This window comes from Panthera pardus, unplaced genomic scaffold (assembly GCF_024362965.1).
Source record: "Panthera pardus isolate Hobbes unplaced genomic scaffold, ASM2436296v1 HiC_scaffold_6, whole genome shotgun sequence".
In the NCBI taxonomy this organism is placed as follows: domain Eukaryota; kingdom Metazoa; phylum Chordata; class Mammalia; order Carnivora; family Felidae; genus Panthera; species Panthera pardus.
Window position 1 is genome coordinate 97,399,777 of NW_026526991.1, and position 20,762 is coordinate 97,420,538.

Sequence of the window (20,762 nt, forward strand, 5' to 3'; positions counted from 1 at the left end):
CTTTTGGGATGAGCACTGGGTGTTGTATGGAAACCAATTTGACAATAAATTTCATATATTAAAAAAAACATTCTAGTTTTCATTATAAATCTGTGCACATCTTACTATTTTAGTCTATATTTTCTTTCCTTTTACATTTACAAACGCAATGAGTGATGAAATATTCTCAGAAGAAATTTTCTTAAATTTTTCTTAAACAAATGAGCAAATGAAAGCTTAGATTATTTGTAGGTTTTGTTAAACTACTCAATTGCCTCAGTCGGGCTTGGAGGAGAAAAAGAAACAGTAATTGCAAAGCAAAATGTGAGGTGCTTTAATATATGTGTGTGCAAGGTTGAAAGGGAGCATGTAAGGGGAGAAAAGTTGTTCAAGTTCACTGAATGTCTACCATGTCCTTTCTGTGTCCAGTATACTTTATGCCATCTCATGTAATAGCCTTCCAAGCAAAATGAGGAAAGTATGTGTTTCCACAAGACCTATAAAGGAAGCCAATGAAGGGAGTTCTTGTAACTTTCCAGTAGCCAAAACAACTAGCAAATTCTGGACCCAAGATTAGAATCAGGTCTTCGTGATGCCAAAAATGGCTCTTTCCAGAAGTCCAGAAGGCATGGACCAACCATGCTGAAGGTATTCAAGCCTCCAGCGTGATTAAATAAAACTGAGGGGATGTCTGCTAGGGTCTGTAGATAAGCTTCTTAATCTTACAGGAATGAACACAGGAATGGCTCTGCACAGAGAGCTGAGACAGGCACACATTTTGGTTGTCATAATTGGGCAAATTTATATAACAAATCCAGAGAAGCATACTGACTCTAACCAGTAAGTGGATCAGTGCTCCAACCAGTGAATGACTTCAAGGTATAAATTTTTAAAAACATAATACAGCTTCATACACAAAATCTTCAAGGAATATATAGTTCTATTTTAGTTCATACATATGCTATAATTCATAAGTAGGTTTTAAACTGATACACATACCAGAATGTGTGTGTGTGTGTGTGTGTGTGTGTGTGTGTGTATGGATGGATGGATAGATAGAAATAGATGATAGATAGATAGATAGACAGATAGATAGATAATAGATGGATAGATAGATAATGGATAGATAGATAGAAATAGATGATAAATGATAAAGAGAGAAAGAAAGAAAGAAGAAAGAAAGAAGGAAAGAAAGAAAGAAAAGAAGGGAAGGAATAGAAAGAGAAAGAAAGAAAGAAAAAGAAAGAAAGAAAGAAAGAAAGAAAGAGAAAGAAAGAAAGAGAAAGAAAGAAAAGGAAGAAAGAAAGAGAAAGAAAGAAAAATGCCAGGCATAATGCCAGGCAATGATTATTGTAAGCATTCTCCATGTATAACCTCATTTGATCACTGTAACATTCCTACAGGTAAGTAGAATTTTGCTCTCAATTTTACAGAAGGGAGAACTGAGCATCGGAGTTTAAATAGCTTTCTAAATGTCACACAAGTAATAACTGCATTTGAACCCATATAGACTGAATAATGTGTGGGTGTAGGTAATTACTATTAATGATTTGGCTTTCTATAAAGATGAGAAATGAGATAATTCCAACAAAGAAATATAGAGTGCTATAAGGCGATGGATATTATTTTCCATGTGTTCCACTCAATACGCCACATAGGATATTTTTATTCTTTAAAGACAAAAAGATTTTGCCAATTTCATGACACTCCTTTGCTTATTATGGATGAGTCAACTTCCCACTTATCCTAATGAATCTGTCTATTTTTATCTCTGGTCTGAACTGGTTTGACAGTTTACTCATACCACTTCTCCTTGGTTCAAATGAGCATTGCCAATTTTTCCACTACAGTTGGACGTAAAAGCCTGCTGATTCTTTTTCTTTGTTAGCGATGTATGGAGGTAGCCTTCTAGTTCTCTCCTGTTGATCTGGATCAATCACAGATGTCATGATCACCCCAGAGCTGCGTGATGCGAGGCATGGTAACCGGATATGCAGGAAAAGTAAGTTTCCTTGGGTGACGGAGAATGAAGGGAAAATCAATAAAAAACAAAATATAGGACAGTCTAAAAATGCCGAACTCTTTCCTAAGGGAGGAAAACTACTCAAGTTTATGAGGTAGAGGAAACAGCTCTGTAAAGTAATGCAAGATTGGGGAGAACGTGTGGAGTTTTATATCTGTAAGAGAGTGAGCATAAGCTTGTGAGAATGAAAATATTTGGGGTGAATTTTATGGTGTGTGCATTATATGCCAATAAAAAGGGTTTTTTAAAAATGTACTCTTACAACAGAGAAAAGTTATTTGCCACAGTTTTGCCCAATCCTGTAACTGAGATTGCATTCACTCTCTCAACTAGCACAGACCACGGATGGATTGAAGTAGCTGATGTCTTGCTAAAGTGAGTGAAGATATTTCTAAATGTTTCTGCTTGGGTCAGGTGGATTTTCAGAATCGTTCAGTGTCCAGTGTCTTTATTGTTTCCCCAACATCATCTGGATAAAAGTTGAGAAAATCTGGAAGATGGCTTGAAGATACTTACTAGGGCTGAAAAGGGCTTTTGAAGTGTAAGGATTGACTGAGTCTAAAAATTATGGTAATTTTAACTGGATTGAAATGCAAACAGGCAAATTAACAAATGACAATGAGGCACAATGAAACGAAACAAAACGCCACCATTCACGACAATTGATAGGGTTTCTGTTAGACAACATGAGTGAACCGTTTTGCCAAATTACATGATTGGAATAGGAAACCTTTCAAAACTTCATGAAAAAGACAGTGAAGAGAAACAAATCATTTCTGCAGTTTACCGGTATGAATTCTAATAGCAGCTATCCAGCGAGTCTCTTAATAAACAAATCTAGTAATCTTAAAAGTGGAGGAGACTTCAGTAGTCACTTAATAAAACTTCTCACTTCGTGTGACATTTCTAGCAGAAATTTCTAGGCCAGAATACTTGTAGTGATAACATCTCTATCTTACAAAGCGGTCTGTTTCAATTCTGAGCAATTTTAATTAGAAGTGTCTTTAGCAAATGCAATGTATTATTCACTTAAAAGCAGGTCAAAGGCTAAATTTTATTTTGTTTTTTACCACAATAAAATAAATTCAGTCTTTTCTTTTCAGCATGGCTTTTGAGCACTCATCACGCACACTCGGGAGGCCTGGGTGATTTCTTGAGCACCAGAAAATGTAATAATTGTCCGAAGGCCAGAGGGAAGGAAGCAAAAGCAGAAATCCAAAACTTGCCTTGAACATATTTTCTTTTTTGTAGCCTCACGCTGCTGTATCTCCCAAATGCAAGCCCTGAGCCTTATCACTCTTAGCATTCGTGCACACTCATGCACACACACAATGCTTACAGGTATAAACTAGCCTTAGATCTCCAAAGGGCTTTCTAGCAGTCCCTTATGTTGATTTCTTACAGGTATAAACTAGCCTTAGATCTCCAAAGGGCTTTCTAGCAGTCCCTTATGTTGATTTCCCAAATCTCTGTCTTTCTCCTACCTCCGAACTTTCCTCAGTTATTTTTTTAAGGGTGAAAGCAGATACCTGAGGATTGCCATTGTTTCATCCACTAAGGAATTTGTTCAAGAATGGATTGCTAATAGAATGACTAATTTTTCTTATCAGATAGAATTTGTGTCCTTATGACACTGAATAATTCTCTTTGATATTATTGAAAACTAACAAAACAGGGGCGCCTGGGTGGCTCAGTCAGTTAATCCTCAGATTAACTTGATTTCGGCTCAGGTCATGACTCACGGTTCCTGAGTTGGAGCTCCGAGTTGGGCTCTGCACTGACCCTGTAGAGTCTGCTTGGGATTCCCCACCCGCCCTCTCTCTCAAAATAAATTTAATAAAAAAGAGAGAAAGAAAAATAGTGGGACACGTGGATGGCTTAGCTGGTCAAGCCTCGGATTTCGGCTCAGGTCATGATCTCAAGGTTAGTGAGTTTCAGCTCACTGTGCTGACAACCCAGAGCCTGGAACTTGCTTCAGATTCTGCGTCTCCCTCTCTCTCTGCCCCTCCCCCGCTCACACTTTGTCTCTCTCTCTCTCAAAAATAAGCATTAAAAAAGAAAAATAGCACAACAATAAATGTAAGTGATAAGTAGAAAGTTTAGGGGCGTGGTATAGAGACGAGTCCCAGAAAGAGTGAAGTATAAAGGGACGGGGTTATTTTTAGCAGTAGCAGAAGAAAAAGTATCATAACAGAAGAAACCTATGCTCCTCAAATTGGAAAAAGCATGCACAGTGATGAGCAGAAAGATTAAAAGGATGTTTCTGGTAATTTGATAACTGCTACTGAATTTCAAAACATCAAGTACAAAGAGGAAATCTTGGAAGCCTTCAAAGAGAAGGAAAACACACAAACCGGATGAACCCTAAGAAACCGAAAATCCTCCTCTGGATGGTAAGTTTCTCATCAGCGACAGCAGCTGCGTAAAGAGAATAGTGCAACTTCTTCACATGCATAAAGGGGTTTTAATTCAGGTTTTTCACTCAGTCTAGCAGATGTTTGAGCAAATTTTCAGATGTAAAAATTTTAAAATGATTGCGACGCGTCTCCCGAAATGAATTCACAGGAAACAAAATCAAACAAGAAAAATACAAAAAGAAGTAGGGCACAAGAACGATTAAAAAGCCAGAGGACCGAAAATACTAAGTACAAATAAGTGATTTTTTTATAGTACTGCAATGACCTCGGATGAAATTATTAATCTCTCTGAGCATCAGTGTCTGCATTTATAAAATAAGGATAATTCATCTTGTCTCACAGACGTTGTTATGAGGAATGAGTCAGGTTTTCCGTGAAGAGATCTAGTTCATTGCCCGATAAGTATTCAGTGCTTAGGAAAAGGTAACTCTGCATATATATACACACTTATGCGTATTTGGCCTTACACACAGATGGATGAAGCAATAAACTGAAATCTTAAGCACTCTCCCATGCTACCTTCATATCCCTGATTATCTTCTAGTTAGTGATCTTTAACATAGATATGGCACATGTAGAAGGGATGCTCTCCCAACAGCCATGTGAAGCTAACAAAAAGACTGTTAATATGTAATTGGATAGACTCTGAATTCAGAGAAAACATACATTGAAACATAATTCATTGTTAATATGAATTAACAGCCGAAGTTTTGTTTTCCCTCATTCTTGCATGTCCATACCGGGACGAGATTTCTGCAGTCTGCTGTCCTCATCTTCTTCCAGTAACCTCATCAGAATCCTTCATATCTTAACTCTTTCCATTGTGCAGCGATAGGAATCTTTCTCCTCTTTACCCTCGTTAAACAGATCTGTGACCATACAAAGCCGACTGATTTATTTGGCCAAATGTATTACATTTTATTTATTTATTTTTTTGTAACACTGATGTCCAGCGATCTACAATTCAGAATCATTTTGAAAATTCTGTCAGTGTTTGCTTCCTATATTTTGGATATCTGGTGTTTGGAATGTATATGTTTATAATTTGGTTAGATTGCATTTTAATATAGTACCCTTGCAGGCTAGCCAGGAACCTTATTATATTAATTCCTCTATTTCCTCTCCTCACAAACCCCATGGATTGGGATTATAATGTAAAAAGATGGCCTTCCTCAAGTACTGCTTTTTTCATAGCCTTTAAGGTTGAATTCTGGACCAGAGAAGCTTTCCTGTGAGGTAGAAACAGAAAGGGGCTGCCGACAGTAGTCTGTTGTGTTTATAACTCACAGTCTTGCACTCCAAGGTCATGAGGTCTCCTCAAATTAAAACATTGGCCTTCAGTCATGATACTATATGAGGTCACTGATGCTTGGAGAACATGTAAAGTAGCTGGGGACCTGAAAAAGGTAACCCCTCTAAAACACAATAATTCCTAGAATATTCCAAGAAGAAAACTCGAAGAGTTATTATGAGAATTAAAACATAATAAAAACACTCAACAAGATTGGGAAAACCAAGTGGAAATATTAAGCATGGAAATATATTTGAAATAAAGGACATTTTGTAGAGTTGATCAGTAGAATTGATGCCATTAAGAATGAATTAGTCTAAAACGCAGTAGAAAAGAAAACAAAATGGAAAATACAAAAGAAAAGCTGAGCGATATGAAATGCAAGTAGAAATGCCAACTCAAGAGAGTAAGAGAAGGAGGATCTGAGAAGGAGAGAGGGATGGAGAGAGAGAGACAGAGAGAGAGAGAGAGAGAGAGAGAGAGATGAAATGGAGGATAAATTAAAGAAAGCCAAACACAGAATTATGGGGTGCCTGGATGGCTCAGTTGGTTAAGCATCCATTCGGCTCAGGTCATGATCTCATGGTCCGTGAGTTCGAGCCCCACGTCGGGCTCTGTGCTGACAACTCAGAGCCTAGAGCCTCCTTCGGATTCTGTGTCTTCCTCTCTCTCTCTGATCTTCCCCTACTTTCACTGCCTCTGTCTCTCAAAAACATGAATAAAAGTTAAAAAATAAAAAAGGGAGAGCCAAACACAAAATTAAAATTGGTATTGGGGGGTGCCTGGATGGCTCAGGCAGTTAAGCATCTGACTCTTAATTTCAGCTCAGGTCATGATCTTACAGTTCGTGGGTTCAAGCCCAGAGTCAGACTCTACACAGATAGCACCGAGTTGCCTGGGATTCTCTCTCTCCCTCCCTCTCTACCCCATCCCCTGCTCTCTCTATCTCTCTCTCACAAATAAATAAACGTTTAAAAACCATAAATATTAAAATTTAATGAAATATTTTGAAAATGATTCATCAGTTGTTACAGGTTGAATTCTGCCCGCCACAAACTCATAGGTTGGCGTACAAACCCCCAGTATCTCAGACTGTGATCTCATTTGGAGATCAAGTCTTTACTAAATTAAAATGAAGTCAGTGGGGGTGGACCCCAATCCATTATGACTGATGTCCTTATTAAAAGGGGAAATTTGGAGATAGACTCACATACAGGGATAATGCCCTATCAACATAGTGATAACTATAAGCCAAAAAAAAAAAAAAAAAAAAGCCTAGAACAGATCCTTTCTTTACAGCCCCCACAAAGAACCAACCCCACCAACACCTTAGTTTCAGACTTCCAGCCTCCAGAAATGTGACACAATAAATATCTGTTGCTTAAGCCACCCAGTCTGTGGTGCCTCATTAGGGCAGTCCTAACAAAGTGAAATACCCATGCATTTATCAACTTAGATAACAGGATCAATGGATTTTGGGGAAAGATAAAATGCCAAAACGAAACGTGAAAAAAGAAATAAACTAAATGTGGAAAGGGCACCACCTGTGTACCTGGGTTGAGCAACCAACTCTTAAATTCGGCTCAGGTCGTGGTCTCATGGTGCATGAGATCGAGCCCCGCTTCCGGCCCTCCCTGGCAGCACGAAGCCGGCTTGGGATTTTCTCTCTCTGTCTCTGCTCATCCTCCACTTGTGCTCTTTCTCTCTCTTTCTCTCAGAAATAAATAAATAAGCAGTTTTTTAAAAAGACACCTTTCCCCTTTTACTGTGATCATGAAACTGAAGGAAACCAGAATGCGTACCCCCAAATATGTCTCTTTGACATAAAAAATATTCTGAACCGAAAGCAATCAGGAAGCAATGAACACGAGAGAAACTCACCCTACTCCACCTTTTCCACCTAAAGATATAAATTCTCCTTTCACTACACCAATTCTTATTAGCCCCTGGAAAGCAAACCGTACTCCATTAGCTTCCCACAGAGCGCCACCTTAGGAAGAAGACTAAACCTGCTTTTCCTTCTGCTGTTACTTCTCTCCAAAAGTATTGTTCATTGTGGAAGATGCTAAGTAGGCTGGCTTTCTAAAATCCCCTTGGATTTCCTCTTCGTTTTGGCTTCTCCCATGTGATGGGTCAGTACCTTGTTTTTCCCTTATTAATCTTTTTGTTAAAAAGCCCAGCCGAGGGGTGCCTGGGTGGCTCAGTGGGTGAAACCTCTGAGCCTGGAGCCTGCTTCCGATTCTGTGTCCCCTTCTCTCTCCGCCCCGCCCTCACTTGTGCTCTGGCTCTCTCTGTGTCTCAAAAATAAATAAATGTAAAAAAAATTTTTTTAATAAAAAATAAAAAATAAATAAATAAATAGCTTTCATTCTTTTTATGCCACTATATATGTATGTACATGTATATACATACATGTGTGTGTGCGTGTGTGTGTGTGTGCGTGTGTGTGCGTGTGTGCGTGTGTGAGAAGAGATACACACTACCTCTTCTTTATCCATTCAGCAACTGCTGACTGTGTCCATAATTTTACTATTATAGATAATGCTGCCATAAACATTGGGGTGGATATACCCCTTTGAATTAGTATTTTCGTACTCTTTAAGTAAATGGCTAGCAGTACAATCGCTGGATCATGAGGTAGCTCTATTTTTAACTTGTTGAGGAACCTCCATACTGTTTTCCAGAGTGGCTGTGCCAGCTTGCATTCCCGCCAACTGTGTAAGAGGGGTCCCCTTCCTCTGCATCCTCGCCAACACCTGCTGTTTCCTGTGTTATTCATTTTAGCACGTTCTGACAGAGTGAGGTGATATCTCATTGCAGTTTTGATTTGCATTCCCCTGGGGATCATTGATGCTGAGCATCTTTTCATGTGTCCGTTTGCCATCTGGACGTCTTCTTTGGGAAAATGTCTATTCATGTCTTCTGTCCATTTTTAAAATGGATTATTAGGGTTTTTTTTTTTTTGGTTTTGAGTTATATAAGTTCTTTATATACTTTGGAAGCATTTAGTCTATTTATATTCAAAATAATTATTGATAGATATGTATTTATTGCCATTTTATTGCTTGTTTTGTAATTGTTTCTAGAGATTTTTTCTGATCCTTTCTTGTCTTTGTCACTTTTGGTCTCTCCTTTGCATTTAAAGAGTCCGCTTTAGTATTTCTCGCAGGGCTGGTTTGTGGTCATGAACTCCTTTAGTTTTTGTGTATCTGGGAAATCCTTATCTCTCCTATTCCAAATGATAGCCTTGCTGGATAGAGTATTCTTGGCTGCAGATTTTTCCTAGTCAGCATGTGGAACGTATCATGCCCTTCCTTTCTGGCTTCCAAGTTTCTCCTGGAGAGATCTGAATCTAGCCTTAAGGTTCTTCCCTTGTAAGTTAAGGACTTCTTTTGTCTTGGTGCTTTTAAGATTTTTTCTTTGCACTGTATTTTGCAAGTTTAATTACAATGGGCTTTGTTGTTGGCTTGCTTTTGTTAATTTTGATGGGATTTCTCTGTGCCTCCTAGATCTGGATGTCTGTTTCCTTCCCCAGATTAAGGAAGTTTTTAGCTGTTATCTCTTCAAATAAGTTTTATGCCATCTGTTCTCTCTTCTCTGGGACTCCTATAATACAAATGATATTACTTTTGATGGAGTCACTGAGTTCCCTAAGTCTATTCTCATTTTCCATAATTCTCTTTCTCGCTATTGTTCAACTTCATTATTTTCCATTATTTTGTCTTCTAGGTCACTAATTCAGTCCTCTGCTTCTTCCAGCCTGCTGTTCATTGAATCAAGCCTGTGTCCAATCTTGCGTATTGCACTCTTCATCTCTGATACTTTTTTGACTCTTTGATTTCTGTGGCAAGGGTCCCACTGATGTCTTCCTTTTTTTTTTTTTTTTCTTCTCAAATCCAGTTGAATATTGTTATAGTTGTTGCTTTAAATTCTGTATCAAGCATGTTACTTATATCTGTTTCGCTTAGATGTCTGGCAGTGGCCTTACCTTGTTCTTTCATTTGGCATTTTGTCTAAGTCTCTGCTTTCTTCTTTGTGTTCGAAAAGCCAGTCATGTCTCCTGCTCCTCAAAGTAGTGGCTTTATGAAGAAGGAGTCATGTAATGTCCAGGGCCTGATGCTTCAGGGAGGATCCCTGGTTTGTGCCGCTTGTGCTCTGCTGTTGTGTTTTGCAGGGGCTCTCCTTGCCTACTGTGGGCAGTGTTTGGTCCCTGGCCTGAACGTGGTGAGTTTTAACTATGTGTGCTCTAGTCTGCTGTGAAATGAGACCTGTCACCACCCGCACCAGAACGGAGGCCCTGCAGAACTCTCTGGTCAGGAGATGTGGTCTGGACAGGCATTTGTGCTGATCTTCTATAGGAGGGGACCAGTGCCCTGGGACTGATGCAAGCATGACTAGGAAGGGCAGTCCTGCCAGAGTTCAGGGGTGTGGGACTTGATGTAAATAAGTCAGACGGACAATGTTGGCATTGCATTGTTTCTTGCAGATGGCTCTGTCTTTATGCTGAGGGGCTGGGGGGGTGGGAGGGGCACACACCAGCATCTTTGTTCCTATGAATGTTGACTCTCAGTAATGAGTTCTGAGAAGTGTAAATAATCTCCCCTTTGTGTGCCCCGGCATTCTTGCAATCACAGTTTCAACACTGTCTCCCTCCAGATTGTTTGCCTGCCTTGTCTCCAGGAGCAGTGCAGTGCCCTCAAGGCTCTATTCCCGCCAAGCCTCCTGACCTTTAAAAATCCAGGCTTTAAGCTCCACTGGTTGCAAGAACTGATGAAATTCAGCCCCTCTCATTTTCCAAGCCAATGTCTTTGGGGAGATGTTCTCCTTGTGCATTCTCCTGTGTGCTCCCCTGTCTCTCCCTCCCTTTCCTGCGACCAGTACTCCCTCCCCTCCATAGCACCCTCCATCTATTTCTCCCTTAAAACATGTCTTCCCACCTTCTTCAATGTGGCCTCTTCTCTCCCTTTTCTTGTGGAGTTTGTTTTGTCAGTCTTCAGGTCAACTTCTAAGGTATTTAGGACAATTTGACAGTTTTCTTTTTTAAACTTTTTTTTTAAATTTTTTTTTAACGTTTATTTATTTTTGAGACAGAGAGAGACAGAGCATGAACGGGGGAGGGTCAGAGAGAGGGAGACACAGAATCTGAAACAGGCTCCAGGCTCTGAGCGGTCAGCACAGCCCGACGCGGGGCTCGAACCCACGGACCGCGAGATCATGACCTGAGCCAAAGTCGGCCGCCCAACCGACTGAGCCACCCAGGCGCCCCTAATTTGACAGTTTTCTAGTTGTGCTTGTGAAATGAGAGGAGCCTGTGGCTCTCCCACTTCTGTCACCGTCTTCCTGACTCCCCAAATCCTTTTTCCTGATATTTAAATGCATGCGAGTGAAAAACATTCTTTCCAGATTGTTTCTACATTTGCTAAGTAAGTGTCAGAGAAGATCACTACTAAAAGTATTACTGTTTGTTTTAATCTCTTAACATTTCCATGAATGCCAAATCGCCTCCCTAATTCATTCTGCTCACCACAAATTACTGCTTTTATCTTGACATTTCCTTGCTTAAATGCGTTAAATTTCTCCCTACTGCTTACAGAATAAATAAAAACATTTATCTTCATTTTTCTACCGTCATGTGATCCTATGACTTTCCTTTCTCCCCTATCTTTGATTTTGTTGATTTATGTTGTCTTTTATAGCCACTTGTCTGATCATAGCCCTTTTGTTGAACCTTGGACTTTCTTGATTACCATCCACTATTCACACTATTTCTACCTTTTGAAATAACCTTGCATTTCCTCCCTCCTTCCACCAAGTCTGAGTGATCTCTCCACTGCTGATGCCCCATCTGAACAGCTACAGCGGTCATTGGCACTTCTCTTCTTTGCACTTTATAAGGTCATTGTATCCTTTATTACTTTAAGATGTAGATGCTTTTAATGAGAGTTTTTAAATTGATTAGTATAAAGAGGGATAAACGAAAATAAATATTCAGGCTAGGTTTCTCTGGACATTTTACAATAAACATTTATTTGTTTTGCAGTTCACAAATTGAAAAAAGGCTGGATGTTACACCTTTGTATGTATCTCTCGCTCATACTGGCCATTGCCATACTAGGTGAGTAGCTTAGCTCATAAATTGTCTATGCTTCTCCATACACAGTAGGGCCAAACATATCTCAGACTTAATCTTGGATTTCTCAGTCCTGGAGTAATAAAAAGGTCTTGTAGAGACAAGTCCTCAGATTCCTACCAGTTTGGCAGGTTTTACCATATTCCTTGCCTTTCTCAAAAATGCTCTTGGGGCACCTGGGTGGCTCAGTTAGCTAAGCATCCGACTCTTGGTTTGGGCTCAGGTCATGATCTCATGGTCATGAGACTGAGCCCCACATCAGGCTCTGCTTTGACAGCCTGGAGCCTGTTTGGGATTCTCTCTTTCCATCTCTCTCTCTCGCCCCCTCCCCTCCTCTCAAAATAAAGAAACTTAAAAAAAAATACTGTTGAGTCTTTTCTTCGTGCTATCCATTCTGACTAGGAGAGGTGATATTCCATTGTGGTTTTGATTTACATTTCCCTGATGATTAGTGATGTTGAGCATTTTGTCACATGTCTGTTAGTCATCTGCACATCTTCCCTGGAAAAAATGTCTATTTAGGTCCCCTGTTTATTTTTAAATTGGATTATTTGGCTTTTTTTGGTGTTATGAGTTATTCCTATATTTTGGATATTAACTCCTTATAGGATATATCATTTGTAAGTGAATAAATAAAGAAGACACGGTGTATATACATAATGGGATATTATTCAGCCATAAAAAGAATGAAATCTCCCCATGATGATGACAAGGATGGACTTAGAGGGTATTATGAGAAGTGAAGTAGGCCAGAGAAAGACAAATACCGTATTATTTCACTTATATGCAGAATCTAAAAAATAAAATAAGCAAACAAAAACAGACACAAACTCAAAAAATACAGAGAACAACCTAGTGGTTCCTTGCCAGATGGAGGGAGTTCAAGGAATGAGCAAAATAGGTGAAGGGTATTAAGAGGTACAGACTTCTTAGTTATAAAATAAATAATCATGGAGATTAAAAGTACAGCATAGGGAATATAGTGAAGAATATCATAATAACTTGGAAGGTGACCAATGATAACTGCATTTTTCACAGTGAGCATTTTCTAATGTATAAAACTGTCAGATCACTATGTTGTACACCTGAAACTAATATATGACCATACCTTAGCTAAAAAAGTGAATTAAAAAAATTAAATAGGGTCACCTGGCTGGCTCGGTCAATAGAGCATGTGACCCTTAATCTCAGGGTTATGAATTTGAGCTCCATGTTGGGTGTAGAGATCACTTAAGAAAAAACAAAAAAAACCTAAATATTCTAAATATCACAATACAGTCATCTTAATCTCAAAGTACAGTCATTGTCTTGAATTATAGTTCTTAGTCTTTTTTTTTTTTAACATTTTATTTATTTTTGAGACAGAGAGAGACAGAGCATGAATGGGGGAGGGGCAGAGAGAGAGGGAGACACAGAATCAGAAGCAGGCTCCAGGCTCTGAGCCATCAGCCCAGAGCCCGAGCGGGGCTCGAACTCACAGACCGCGAGATCCTGACCTGAGCCGAAGTTGGACGCCCAACCGACTGAGCCACCCAGGCGCCCCTAGTTCTTAGTCTTTGAGTAAGATAATTATAAATTCTCAAATGACCGCCAGATAACAACACCAATAGTCATGTTCTTTTCTCAATGTTTGTTTGTTTGTTTGTTTTTTATCTTTTAAAATTTACATCCAAATTAGCATATAGTGCAACCGTGATTTCAGGAGTAGATTCCTCAGTGCCCCTTACCCATTTAGCCCATCCCCCCTCCCACAACCCCTCCAGCAGCCCTCAGTTTGTTCTCCATATTTATGAGTCTCTTCTGTTTTGTCCCCCTCCCTGTTTTTATATTACTTTCGTTTCCCTTCCCTTATGTTCACCTGTTTTGTCTCTTAAAGTCCTCATAATAGTCCTGTTTTTTAAATTGAGAGTACTTTGTGCAAGTTAAAGAACCAATATTAGTGACACCTGGGTGGCTCAGTCAGATGAACCTCTGACTTTTTGGTTTCTGCTCAGGTCATGATCTCACGGTTTCATGAGTTTGAGCTCCGCATTGGGTTCTGCACTGACATTGTGGACCTTGCTTGGGATCCTCTCTCTTCCCCTCTCTCTGCCCCTTCCCCACTCATTGTTTCTCTCTCTCAAAATTTTTTGTTTAAAAAAGAACGAATATTACATACACTATGCTTATTATTTTTATTTAATTCTCACAAGGCCATGACATAAGTATAATTATGAAATCCATTTACAGGCACAGAAATAGAAGCCAGAGTGAATGAGCTGCCTCTCACAAATGACAAATTCCAGAGCCAGAATGGAGATTCTTGTCTGTCTGGTTCTAATTCCTGATATTTTAACCACCATGCAATATTGTCTTTATAACTTCAATATTTCTTTGCTCTAATTTCTTTTGGATCAAGATTAAGTTATATTACTAACAGTTGTTCTAGGAAACATTTATGATGTAAAAAAAAAATGTCATAATGGCACAAGTGATTTGTTGCAAGATTTTCTCTGTTGGAGCAGCTTTGTGAAAATGAAGATTTTCACAATTTTCTTCTGGACACTGTTGGTTCGTTTTGTGAAAATAAGTCAAAGGTAGATTTTTAAATTCCTGAGCAGTGACTTAATAGTCTCAGAACTTGATTTTCCATTGTATGCTTTGCTTAATACAGCACTTAATTTAGGACTTAAGTTAAAGTAACACTTAGCACCCTTGGGGCACCTGGGTGGCTCAGTTTGTTGGGCATTCAACTCTTGATTTTGTCTGAGGTCATGATCCCAGGGTCATGGGATCAAGCCCTGCATTGGACTCTGTTGATTGTGGGGCCTGCTTAAGTTTCTCTCTCTCTCCCTCTGTCCCTCTCCCCTGCTCACACTTTCTCTCTAAAATAAAAACATAAAAAAACCAGTAACACTTAGCACTCTTTATTCTTGTTTTCTTTGTCATTCACAAGAGTACTGATATTCTTTTTTTGTATAGCTTTCTGTCACTATTAGAGTCCTGGGAGTGCAATGTTACTGGTATTTAATTATCTGACAGTTAATATATTTATGGAGAAGTGTTTCTATAAGAAGTCTTTACATTCATTCATTAATTGATTATTTAAAAAAATTAAAACACAATATATTTCATTACCTATCTGTGGTAGCCTGAATCTGCCTCTAAGTATTACCAAAAAAAAAAAAAAAAAAAAAAAAAAATTCATGGAAAAGTGAGGAGAGAAGGCTTTGGATTCGGCCTGACATTTAAACATTTACTTGGTTCTTTGCCAGTTACATTAACTTATTCAACCATTTGGAGGGCAGGGACTTTATCCTTTTCTGATTACTCATCACTTACCTAAAACCTTGAAACATAAAATTCTCAAAACATTCTGTACAGAAATAAATTCACCATTATTCCAGCTTCTTTGGCACTGAATATTGGTGAAGGAGAAAAATTTTTTACTAACTCATATTTCAGTGATTTGTTGTGATTTATGGTGAGTTTTACTTCCCTGTCTTGGATGTCCTTTTATGTCTAGGACCATTCATTTCTGTAAGGAAAGACAAGCCTTCCTTTATTACCCTGGTCCGTGAGACCGAAATGGTATTCATGTCTCTAGGTCTCTGTCGAGTGCTAAATTTTATGCATTATTTTGGGAGGACGTCAATATAGACTATGAGAGGCTGGTAGTTCCATTCTTCAGAGTAGAAGCCAGGGAAATCAGATGAACTATGGACTGCTCAATCCTTGAATGGTTTTCTTTACAGACAGCAAGGACTGGATTCATCCATCACTCCATGAGTGAATTTAATTTTAGAGACTGCAAACTGTGGGGGTAAAAGTGAAACTGATTCATCAGAATGAATAGAAACTCTCTTTAACTTATTTTTTGATTCTTTCTTTCTTTCTTTCTTCTTTCTTTCTTTCTTTCTTTCTTTCTTTCTTTCTTTCTTTCTTTTTTGTAGCAACAAAACTTTCAAAGTGTTCCCAAACTATGGCATGTGAGGATGAATGGATTGGATTAAGAAAAAAGTGTTTCTATTTTTCCAGTGATACCAAAAATTGGACAGCCAGCAAAAGATTCTGCAGTTCACAGGGATCAGAACTTGCTCATATTGATACACGAGAGGATATGGTAAGAAAAGGAGAAATTTCTCAATCGTTTCAGTGCTTAAGTGTTACTAAGAGAGAATTAAAATGATAAAAGTGAATACTCTATGATGATATATACCAGACAGTGTTCTAAGCACTATAACTATAAAAACTCATGCGATCTTCAATCCTGGTCTATGAAGTAAATATGTAAGTACCCCTATTTTAAAGATGAAGAAAGTGAGGCACAGAGATGTTGTGTAACATAGCCTTTGTCACAGAGCCATAACTTGGTGAACTGGGATTTGAACCCACACAAATTAGCTAGTCATGCTAGGTCCTTAATCACAATGCATATTGTTTATATAGCTAAATGTCTTTATTTAATGTTTTTAGATTATTAAATAGATTGTTTTAATACTTTTACATTTTTATTCTGCCGAGAATAGCCTGGAAAAATTAAAAAAATAAAAAAGATATGGCTCTTGGAATTTAGGATAAAGATCTGAAGGAAATAGCACAGTTTGAAGAAAATGAGACAATGAATAGAAGTGAAAGAGGGCAAAGGAAGGGAAACTTGGGCTGCGCGAGCACTGAGTGAGGAAAAGGGTTTGTTTATAAAGAAAGTTGACTAAAGAGTTTGTGGTCCAATACCAAGGAGCCAAGAGAAGAGAAACTAAATCCATCACTCAATATATTTTGTTGCAATAAATCATATTCATCCAGAAGTTAGTTTGATTTCTGATTATATGAGAAAGCATACAATAGCAATAATATTCTCATTCTGGTATCTACTCAAAGGACAGTTGACCCTTGAACAACACAGGTTTGAACTATACAGGTCCACTTACATGCAAATTATTTTCAGTCATTACAGTAGGGCACTGAAAGTGTATTTTCTCTTCCTTATGATTTTTTTAATAACAGTTCCTTTCTCTAGTTTGTTACAAAAAAAAAATTACATAATGTATGTAGCATACGAAATGTGTCAGTTGTTTCCATTAGCAGCAAGACTTTCTGTCAAAGGTAAGCCATTAGCAGTTAAGTTTGGGGGGAATCAAGGGTTACACTTGGGGGTGCCTGGGTGGCTCAGTCGGTTGAGCATCAGTCTCTTGATTTCAGCTCAGGTCATGATCCCAGGGTCATGAGATCAAGCCAAGCATTGGGCTCTGTGCTGAACATAGAGCCTGCTTAAGATTCTCTCTCTTTCTCTCTCTCCCTCTGGCCCTCCCTTGCTCATGCTCTATCTCTAAAATTAAACAAATACATACATAAAAAAATAAAATTGAAAAAAGAGTTACACTTGGATTCTCAAGTGCATGGTGCCGTTGTTCAAGGATCAACTGTAGTTTATGACTGAGTTTTCCCATTTTAACAGTACTTATACTGTCCATTAAACTCTTTCCCCCTGAAATCCCTCCTCTAGTTTTTGAGAAAGGACCTGTGGACAAAACAAAATAGAAGCATTAGTTCTCTGTCACCCTTAGAGAACATTCTGTGCTGGTTCCTACAGAAAGTGCTCACCTCCCAATTTTGTTATCCAAACAGACATAGCATCATATCAGTTTATGGTCTTTGTTATTCACTCTGGAGCTAAAACGTACTGGTGGTCTATGCATTCAAACTTGAGAAAGGAATTAAAATATGTTTTCCTCCTCAATAATGAGAAATAGAAATCACCCCTAAAGATGACCCAAGAGAGTGTAGCTCAGAAGATTTCAATGACTTGGTGGAAGTCACTCTATTGCTTACAAACATTTAGGAAGTATAAGAGCAAAGTGAAAATCTTGCTGATAAAACTAATCTCAATATCCCTACCTGTTGCTATAGAAGCAGGAGGGCATGTAGATTAGGAGGCCAATCATGAAAGAGGGAATAGTGGGGGTGAGAAGCATGTTCAGCAATATGCTCGAAAATATTCAGCAGCAGATAATGCCCTGACTTTTTGTGAAAGAATTTTTTGAGGAAGCACGCAGGAACTTCTATGCACTGGATCGGATTGAACAGAAAACAAGGAGAGTCTTGGAAGTGGACCAATGGCACCATATTCAATCCTTGGTGAGTTTCCAATTTAGTAGGAAAGGTTTTATGGTGGTGTTGTATACAAATTTAGACCATTTTAAGTTGTATTATTACAAAGAAATCTTTCTATTTGTTACGTGCAACTGCCTTCGTTAGTGTTCACCCTGTAACATGTGCCCTTTCACATTGAAACATACCTTAGAGAAACCCATATCTCTTCTACCTTGTTAAATGACACACAGTGAGGGGAGCCTGGTAGCTCATCAGCTAAACGTCCAACTTTGGCTCGGGTCATGATCTCATGGTTTGTGGTTTGAGCCTCCCGTTGGGCTCTGTGCTGACAGCTCAGAGCTGGGAGCCTGCTAAGGATTCTGTGTCTCCTCTCTCTGCTCCTCCCCTGCTCATTTTCTATCTCTCTCTATCTGAAAAATAAATAAACATTAAAAAGTAAATAAATAAATAAATGACACAGTGAATTTTTTTGTTATTTTATTTTATTTTATTTTATTTTATTTTATTTTATTTTACTTGTATTGCCAGAGTCTTGCTAATAAACACCTCTCTTGATAATGCAAATTCAACTCATTTGCAAATTCTATTTTTTTTTTACGTTTATTTATTTTTGAGACAGAGAGAGACAGAGCATGAACGGGGGAGGGTCAGAGAGAGGGAGACACAGAATCTGAAACAGGCTCCAGGCTCTGAGCTGTCAGCGCAGAGCCCGACGCGGGGCTTGAACTCACGAACCGTGAGATCATGACCTGCGCTGAAGCCGGATGCTCAACTGACTGAGCCACCCAGGCGCCCCAGCTCGTTTGCAAATTCTAAACCAAACCAGAGGTATTACTTGCACCTTTTGAGAACTAATTGTATTTATACAAGATCTCTTTGTTTTAAAGAATTAGTGATCACATAGTTGTCTTTAACTTTCCATATGCCCATCATAAACAATATTATTTAGTTGGGTAACCATTATTGAGTGAATGTTGCTTTCTCACTTATGTACTATTGCCCCTGGAAACAAGGGCTGTGTGACTCTTCTCTTGTAGCCATGTACTCCTGCCTTAGCATTTCATTAAGTTCTAGATAAACAATGGAATGAATTAAACAAATACTAAAATATGTGAGACGTGACAAATTACACTTACTACAGAAAATGGAAAAATCGATCATCAGCAGAGCAAATGAATAGAGACGATTGCAATTAGTCTCTTTGGGTTCTATCTCAGTATGTGTCAAACGCATCAAATGAATATAAAACTTATTCCTTACCTTCAAAAAGGAACATCAGCTAAAAACATGCCAAGAAAATGCTTTAAAAAAAAGACTCTAGAGATCTTTGGATTTAGCAAACACAGTCTCTCCTGATAGATGGATAGAAATAGACATAGATAAATGTAGACAGATATAGATATGGATATAGATATAGATATAGATATAGATATAGATATAGATATAGATATATAGATGATATAGATACAGATAGATAAATGTAGGTAGATATAGACTTATATCTACCTCTATGGCTTATCCATGTCTATCTATATCTATATGTATATCTGCCTTTCTACTTATTATCTTAAATAAGGTTACAGTTTATACTAATAATTATAATAATTAAGTATCTACCTTCAGTCTTCTATTCCTTTAATGTAGCAGATATTTTTGTATAGCATATAGTGATGGGGGAGTACGGAGCTGAATGTTTTGTATAAAATGTCCCAGATCACTTGAATCTTAATTTGATTTTTGATTACAGCTGTCAGTGGTTCCCAAACTAATTTTAATTATTCCTTTTCAGGTTTGAAATTAGTGGGAATGGATCCTTTGCATTTCTGAATGCTGACGGAGTCCGTAGTTCTAGGGGATTTATTGATATCAAGTGGATTTGCAGCAAACCTAAGTTTTAATAGAGCAAAGAACTGAAAAATGACCGTGGTACATCTAATGGCTATACCGTGGATTAGGAGATTATAGGGAATGCATTGCAAAGCAGAACACTGCTTTCTGGCCATGCTGAAAACAGCTTATCTAGTTAATGTATATCCAGGGGGGACACTACACTTTTCTCATCTAGTTAATGTATATCTAGGGGTTAAGTCTTGTGTATGCTCATAAATTCTTTAGACCATGGTATCACACGGAATACTTTATCCTATCTTAGCTTGTTTTCTGCACATTTTTGATATGTTCATTCTGGCACGTAGCCCACTGATGTATTGCACATTGTTTCCCTGAATGCATGCTTAATAAATATGGGAGCTTGAGAGCAGCTCCGGGAGACTTCCCTTAGTCTTCCTGTCACCTCTTTTTTTTTTTTTTTTTTCGTTTATTTTATTTTTGGGACAGAGAGAGACAGAGCATGAACGGGGGAGGGACAGAGAGAGAGGGAGACACAGAATTGGAAACAGGCTCCAGGCTCCGAGCCATCAGCCCAGAGCCCGACGCGGGGCTCGAACTCACGGACCGTGAGATCGTGACCTGGCTGAAGTCGGATGCTTAACCGACTGCGCCACCCAGGCGCCCCAGCCTCTTTTGATTTGCATGGAGTCTTGAGTAATCCTTTCTGCCATCTTCCGTTTTGCTGGACGAAGCCAAAACCCAAACCCACAAATGACTATCACACTTCAGAGATAAAGGAAAGGCCTAGATAGGCAACACTTACTTCTCACTTGTTATGCTATTGAATACAGAATTTTGTGGGGCGCCTGGGTGGCTCAGTCTGTTAAGCATCTGACTTTGGTTCAGGTCATGATCTCAGTGTTCATGAGTTTGAGCTCCGTGTTGGGCACTGTTGATAGATCAGATTCTGGAGCCTGCTTCAGATTGTGTCTCCCTCTC

The 20,762-nt window shown here is 38.7% G+C and overlaps 1 protein-coding gene across 5 annotated transcripts; it reads left to right on the plus strand.

The window, feature by feature from the left end:
* The first annotated feature begins 1,813 nt into the window (after positions 1-1,813).
* CLEC2A (C-type lectin domain family 2 member A) lies at positions 1,814-20,236 on the plus strand. Of its 5 annotated transcripts, none has more exons than XM_053895255.1 (6): positions 1,882-1,981; positions 4,314-4,395; positions 11,751-11,825; positions 15,773-15,942; positions 17,854-17,957; positions 19,723-20,236. In XM_053895255.1, exons 3-6 carry the CDS (start codon positions 11,774-11,776, stop codon positions 19,829-19,831), a joined length of 435 nt encoding a protein of 144 aa, XP_053751230.1. In that variant the 5' UTR covers positions 1,882-1,981; positions 4,314-4,395; positions 11,751-11,773; the 3' UTR covers positions 19,832-20,236. The 5 variants fall into 5 exon arrangements, with proteins under 5 accessions (XP_019291964.2, XP_019291965.2, XP_053751230.1 ...); XM_019436421.2 differs by lacking the exon at positions 1,882-1,981 and adding an exon at positions 2,264-3,343 and having other exon boundaries at positions 3,407-4,395; XM_019436419.2 differs by lacking the exon at positions 4,314-4,395 and having other exon boundaries at positions 1,814-1,981.
* The last annotated feature ends 526 nt before the right edge of the window (positions 20,237-20,762 follow it).